Here is a 7,381-nt window from a genome sequence, read left to right as displayed (position 1 = left end):
ATCATTGTGTGGGCTTACTGACCCCCACACATCAATGTGTGGACTAGATGACCCCCACACTGTGTGGACTAGCTGACCCCCACACACACTGTGACGCTATGGATGTTTTTGTTGTTGTTAAATCTAACAAGTCTGCCCATGTAGCAGATACGTTGGATAACGATGTTGGTTTAAAGTTTGAGGACATATAAAATGTTGACTTAAAACAGATATTTTTCTCTATAAATAAAAGAAATAATTTGTGTTACTTGTTTTACAAAGTTTTTATTTTTTATTTTATATAATAAATCAGGTTCTTTGTTTTAAAAAGTTCAGCGGTCAAACAGGTATCAATTTCTTTGATGCTCGTAAATATTATTTGACTTATCCATTTGAATAATCGTCCAATTTTTCATTCAGCTCTTTATGTTAATCGTCCATTTGTAGGCCTATAAGCGACTATTTTTAATTGTTCCTCTATGTTACTCGTCCATTTGTATAAGCGTCAATTTTTCAATCGTTCCATTATGTTAATCGTCCATTTGTATAACAAACATTCAGTTTGTCCCAATAACTCGCCACCTGCCATATACCCTCACACCTATGTGTAAGAAAGACGAGCTCCCTATGATTGGTAGGAACCACAGTTAAGTTTACACATTTTTAAAGCTATGCGAGAACAAAGATGTTATGGATTGTTGCTTTACATTCATTGTAAATTACAGATCTGCATTTGAATGGGTTACTCTTAGGTGTAAGTTCTAAGCAGTAAAAGGTACTGGTTACTTTTCAACACATTTCAATCATAACGTTTCAACAAAATATTGTGAGAACGTTATAATTTATATCGTAGATTAGCTGCTAAAAATTGTCAACAATTTAATCGTGTTGGGTGATTGATAACAGGTGTGTTGGATGACAGGTGTGTTGGATGAAAGAGATAGGTGTGTTGGATGACAGGTGTGTTGGATGACAGGTGTGTTGGATGACAGGTGTGTTGGATGACAGGTGTGTTGGATGACAGGTGTGTTGGAAGACAGAGACAGGTGTGTTGGATGACAGAGACAGGTGTGTTGGATGATAGACACATAGCATAGTTTGCCCATCATAGAACACATGTATCACTGTAGCACATCTCGCACGTGCAACAGGTGCAGCCTAAAACTGACCGCCAATGACCACCTTATAAACAAGCAAATACACTTTCAGAAACTGTGCTCCATAAACTTTTTTGATAGCACTTTTGTTCAGCTTATAAACAAGCAAATAAACTTTCAGAAACCGTGCTCCATAAACTTTGTTGATAGCACTTTTGTTTCAAATACACCCAATCTAATAAAATAAGTTTTCGACAGTTGACTTGATATTGGAATCGAACTACACTTAACTCTTTCGATAATTCGGTAATTTTCTGACGCCAAAATATTTCGCGAGCAATTTCGCGTTTTTTGAGTACAAATAAATTGTTTAGTCATTTCAATTATGATGCACGGCGTACTTTCCACCGTGGATTGTATTACATGTTCCAACACTGTTGCCCGGGGCACGTGATGTAAATTTGATTGGTCGTTGAGGTCAATTAACTGAGGACTTAGAGAAAACAAACTGATCGATTTCGTCATTAAGCGACCTACCTGGTGTATTCTAGGTCAAGGTTACAGTTCCATCCTGCCAGTCTGCCTGCGGGCAGGTTCCAATTGTTTTTATTGACACACAGATTTATACATGACGATTTTCTTACACTCATTGATTACAAAATTACAAGTTTTAGTACACTGTCGTTAAATAGTTTATGTTCAGATTTGTAAATGACACAACGTAGAGGAGTTTAGTGATTTAGACGAACGGTGCAGAGGTTTGACAAATTGAATTAATTAGCAGACACGAGGTAGTGGGTCTTTGATTGCTTGCTGTAATCCTGATATCGGTTTCTAATTTCTTGGACCAATCAGACTTCTCCACGTACCTTAAGCATCATAAGGACATGACGTATCTGATCTAATGTCACGTATTTGACCTCACACAAAAGTTCCAGAAGGTGAATTAGAAATTTCATTGATCTTGTGACGCAAGTTTATTTTAGTGTGTTGTTTTTAAATCTGTTTAGAGTTTTCCTTGTTTTTATGTCACATAGAAGAAGTCGCACAAATAATATGAAGTTATGGTCAGTTAACAGTCAATAGTAACACAATCTTACAGTTACACATTGAGTGTAAACATTGACGGGACTCCGTTGTTAAATTGCTTGCAACACATTACAGATAAAGACTGTCAGCATAACCGTGGCAACAAAGTCACAACCGTGAAGATTTTGCACTAAAATATGAAACGGATTGCGTTCAAATATCCACAATGTTGGTCAGTCTTACACTTGCTTATCCAGTGTGGATAAATTGAAGCAGAATATTAATCCTGGGAAAAAAGTTTTGTTATTTAATTCTAACCAAACTTTAATATCTTTAAGGGAACCATATAAGCAGTAATTGTTTTGATATACGGGTTTAAACTTTACAAGTGATGTATGGTCTCAATTAAATTATTGGGGTTGATTAAACTTATCGCATAATTAACCCTTTACAAAGATGGATGTAATAGCTAACGAAACAGTTATCCGCATGTATGGGGTGGATAATTCTAGCCAGACTTTAATCCAACTTGGCAACCCAGCAATTTACCTTGACCTACAGGTCAGAGATTTTTTCCTGGCCACCAACCTGCTCGTATGCGGCACGGCGGGTCTCTTCGGCATCGTCGGCAACGTCATCAACATCATCGTCTTTTACAAGCAGGGCTACACCGACAGCGTCAACATCACATTAACAGCCCTTGCTCTCAGCGACATGGGGGCGCTGCTCACGCTACAGCTGATCAACTTCCTGACCAACCCCTGGATCCTACACGCTGACATCGACACGTACCCCATCGACCTGTGCATGATGATCGCATTCTACCCACACAACTATTTCATACGGGTCTGCGGGTTCGTCACGTCGTTCGCGTCCTTTGAGAGGTGTATCTGTGTGGTCAGCCCGCTGAAAGTCAGAAACATCATCACGCCAAAGAGAGCGCTGGTCGTCAATGTCCTGATATTCAGCATCACAACTCTCGCCCTGTTCCCGCCCTACTACATCGGGTACCTGGACTGGACGTACATCCCAGCCTTCAACAGGACGAAATTAACCGTCATTTACCGACAAAACCCGTACACAATTTTTGACGTGTCGTACATAGTCACGGACCTTGTAGCGCCGTACACGACCTTCTTTATACTCATCACCAGCACCAGCATCATCGCCATCAAGCTGCAGGGCCAGGCCAAGTGGAGGACGTCGACGGTCAAGTCTGGCACCAAGATCTCGACCAAAGAGAAAAAAACGGTCGTTATGTTATCGACCATCTCCATTATGTTCGTCGTATGTCTCATCCCCCAGTCGACCGTCTTGACGGCCATGAGTTTCGTCCAGGATCTGAGCTACGGCGGCAAGTATTTTGACGTCACTATGCTGGGCTACTGCGTGTCGTACTTCTCTGAGACTATCCTGTCCAGCGTCAACATCTTCATCTACCTTAGGATGAGCCACAAGTACAGGGAGAGCTTCAATAACGTCTTTAAGATGGGTGCAATCTAGTTTTTAAAAGGGGACATTCTACAGTCTTTAAGATGGGTTCAATCTAGTTTTTAAAAGGGGGCTTTCTACAAAGTTTTCAAGTTGGGTTCAATCTAGTTTTTAAAAGGGGGCTTTCTACAGTCTTTAAGATGGGTTCAATCTAGTTTTTAAAAGGGGGCTTTCTACAAAGTCTTCAGGGTTCAATCTAGTTTTTAAAAGGGGGCTTTCTACAAAGTTTTCAAGTTGGGTTCAATCTAGTTTTTAAAAGGGGGCTTTCTACAAAGTTTTCAAGTTGGGTTCAATCTAGTTTTTAAAAGGGGGCTTTCTACAAAGTCTGACTTCAAGGTGGGTTCAATCTAGTTTTTAAAAGGGGGCTTTCTACAAAGTTTTCAAGTTGGGTTCAATCTAGTTTTTAAAAGGGGGTTTTCTACAAAGTTTTCAAGATGGGTTCAATCGTATGCCAACTGTTAATGGCTGATAAAATCTAAAATGTCAACTAAAATATAAATGAACTCCAGTAATTGGTTTAAATAAGTGTAAAGCGCGCGATAAAGAATTTTTAAAAAATAACGTTTTATATTTTTATTTAACCACGAAAATATATATTTATTACATGACCTTGATTACCCATTCATAGATTACATGATTGAACTTAACTGAGATTCGTTCGACGTGTGAACTATAGAAATGAGCGAGCTCAGTTGAGACAAATTCCCAACGTTCATAAACTAGAGACTCTTGCACTAATCGGCGGTGTTAATTCATTAAAATTTTCGTTTCAAATTAAGCAAAGCAGTAGGATTGTAAAAATGCATTGTAAATAATTTAAAATAACGAAAATACATGATTTCTGCCATATTTTAATGAAACAGAAATATAACATTTAAAGACATTAAAACACCTGAAATAAAATAACGATGATCAGAGATACATTAAAACAGCCACCCGCAATCGATTATATAAAAAAAGCTCTGCCTTTATTGAGGGTAGACATTAATAAACCACGTAACATCACAGTGTGGCTAACTGGCTAATACCTTGCTCTTATTCCGTCCCATAAACCCCACATAAAATGCGGCTAACTGGCTTAGAAAGTTAAGGCTCTTACAAGGCGAACAAGGTATTCGTGTCTGATATTTTAAAATCATTCACTCCCTTGGTTCAACCAAAAATAACATACATTCAGCATTTTGTGTCACCGCTAGGCACTCACTTCGGATAAAAACTAGCCCATTTTATGTCTCTTAAATAAAGTTTGACATAAAATACATTTATTGTATTCGCATTATTAAACTAATAAAATGTTTTTCAATGGAAAAATACGTTTTACCTTTAATTATCGATTATGTAGGTTATTTGACTACGCTAGGATTAAACTTATATATGATTGTTCTATTATTTTTATCAATCACAACATTAAAAACAATATGATTATAACCAAATGTTGAAATCCCAGATTGGGGAGATTTTTTCTATTAGCATTTTGTTTTAAAACATCTACATTTTCTACATGTATGTGACGAAAAGAAAGCTGTTTTATTTACTATTTAATTTTCAATTACTTTCTAAATACCGTAGAATAACAGAACCAAAGATCCTAATGGATGTGTATAATATACGTCAGTTACACCGTCGTGTTAAGGGTGCATTCAGTAGGGGGGGGGGGGTGGAGATTCTTGCGGACTAACTGCAAGATATAAAGTTTATCGATAATTGATTCAAAAATCAGTAGAAGCCTTTACCCGACTTAGGAGTTACAATGGCTTCTCCAATATCAAGTCATAAACAATATTTGCATGTTTAAAAAAAAAATATAATTTTATTTCGGAGTTTCTGACAGTGCCAGCCTACTTAAAGTTGGCACGTGTTTTATGATCGATAATTGTATGTGCCAATAATTTGAACAGCTGTTAGGCTTAAGTAGAAGTTGATCACGAGGGTCTTAAATACGTTTTAAGAACATGAAAGTGTGGGGTAGGGTAGGAGGCAGTGTGGTAGTTTCATAGAGCCGTCACACATAGTCAAAGTTGGTAGAATTATACCTATGTCCCCTAAATAGAGTTATCTAAGTATGACAAACGTTATTATTTCGGCTTTCAAACAGGAAAATTTTTTTTTTCGTGCACAGTATTATAGAACAGGTAGTAAGAACGAATGATCGATTTCTTTAAATACATTTGATGACGTCACAGCTTAGCGTGCACGGTAAAACTTGATTAAACGGGTTTAATAGTCATACAAATTTTGGGTATTAACTTCAATCTTAACAATTACCATTTACTTACTTACTAATATGGTGACACACAAAAGTGTGTAGCCTAACAGGAAAACATGTATGTCATAACTGTCGACATCGATATATTAAAAAAAAAAACAATGAGTTTATTAATTATACATCAAACCCAATGCTGACATAAACAACATGTATATCAGACAAAAATCAAAATATAGTACCAGTGGCGGTGCTAGAAAAAAGGGCCACCACCGCAAAAACAATTTTTGGGCTGATAAATATATAAATAAAAAAATAAATAAATAAATAATATATATAATATATAATAAATATATATATATATATATATATATATATATAAATATATATATATATATATATATATAATATAATATAATATAATATAATATAATATAATATAATATAATATAATATAATATATATATATATATATATATATATATATATATATATATATATATATATATATATATATATATATATAGTTTCGGCCCTGTCCAAAACTTACATCATAACAGTGACCTCGCATCATATTAAACTTTACAACAAAACGAAATATTTTAGTTCTAAAGCGGGAAAAGTACACACAATTAAATGAAGTCATTGATTCTATACTGAACATAGAATTAAGAATTTCATGATGACAAAAATATCCACATAAATAATGACGCCATCGATACTTGATATTAAAAACAATAACATTACTGCCTAATTTATTTCTTCAATCTGTAAATGGTCTGCATGCAAATTTTCTTCAGGCATCACTTCGAGGTGGGGGGGGGGGGGGGGGCAGGGGTGAGCTGTGAGGATCAAAGCAACACATTTTCGGCAATACAAGAAATGTAAGAGCTTTACTTCACCGGCGGAAGCTTGGTTCATATCCACCTTGGCACACAGAATCAAGGTATAAATATGACATCAACTTGATTTCATTATAGACTATTTGCGAGGCATTGCTCAAATCTTTATTTTTAAAGTACAACTAAAATCAATCCTTGAACATTTTTAAACTTTATGTATTAAAACAAAATTGGCGGCAAATAAATTATGGTTTACAGGGTGCCCTGTCAAAACGGCCCGGGACAAATCGGCCAAGTCAAAACGGCCCCGTTAATATGACCCAGTCAAATAGACCCCCGACAAAACGACCCAGTCAAAATAGCCCCGTCAAAAGGGCCCCGACTTATTGGCTCCCGTCAAATGGGCTCCCGTTATATTGACTCGCGACATATAGGCTCCCGACATATTGGTTCCACACAAATGAATGGTATGACCACTATTGGCATAAAAGTAACCATTTTGTCCTACCCCTGGAGCCTAAATGACGGGAGCCTATTTATCGGGAGCCTTTATGACGGAGTCCATATGTCGCTGGCCATTTTGACGGGGTCAATTTGACGGGGCCGTTTTGTCATTGGCCGTCTTGACGCCGCACGGGTCTAAATTATTTCCGGTTGTTTCAGGAACGGCTCGACAGACTACGCCAAGGTTTTACTGTTTTTTACTGCTGTACAGTTCCGGAATAATAACCGACGCTATA

The 7,381-nt window shown here is 36.8% G+C and overlaps 1 protein-coding gene across 1 annotated transcript; it reads left to right on the top strand.

The window, feature by feature from the left end:
- The first annotated feature begins 2,594 nt into the window (after positions 1–2,594).
- Positions 2,595–3,608, top strand: LOC131938844 (galanin-like G-protein coupled receptor npr-9). The gene has a single exon (XM_059297067.1). The coding sequence runs from the start codon at positions 2,595–2,597 to the stop codon at positions 3,606–3,608; it is 1,014 nt and encodes a 337-aa protein (XP_059153050.1).
- The last annotated feature ends 3,773 nt before the right edge of the window (positions 3,609–7,381 follow it).

The sequence above is a fragment of the Physella acuta genome, unplaced genomic scaffold (assembly GCF_028476545.2).
Source record: "Physella acuta isolate Inbredline_101_S28 unplaced genomic scaffold, ASM2847654v3 ptg000258l, whole genome shotgun sequence".
Taxonomy (NCBI): Eukaryota; Metazoa; Mollusca; class Gastropoda; family Physidae; genus Physella; species Physella acuta.
Note: the sequence above shows the minus strand (reverse complement) of the source record. Positions and strands in the feature narration are given on the sequence as shown.

Coding starts and splice junctions, on each gene's coding strand:
- LOC131938844 (XM_059297067.1), top strand. CDS start 2,595: ATGTATGGGGTGGATAATTCTAGCCAGACTTTAATCCAACTTGGCAAC.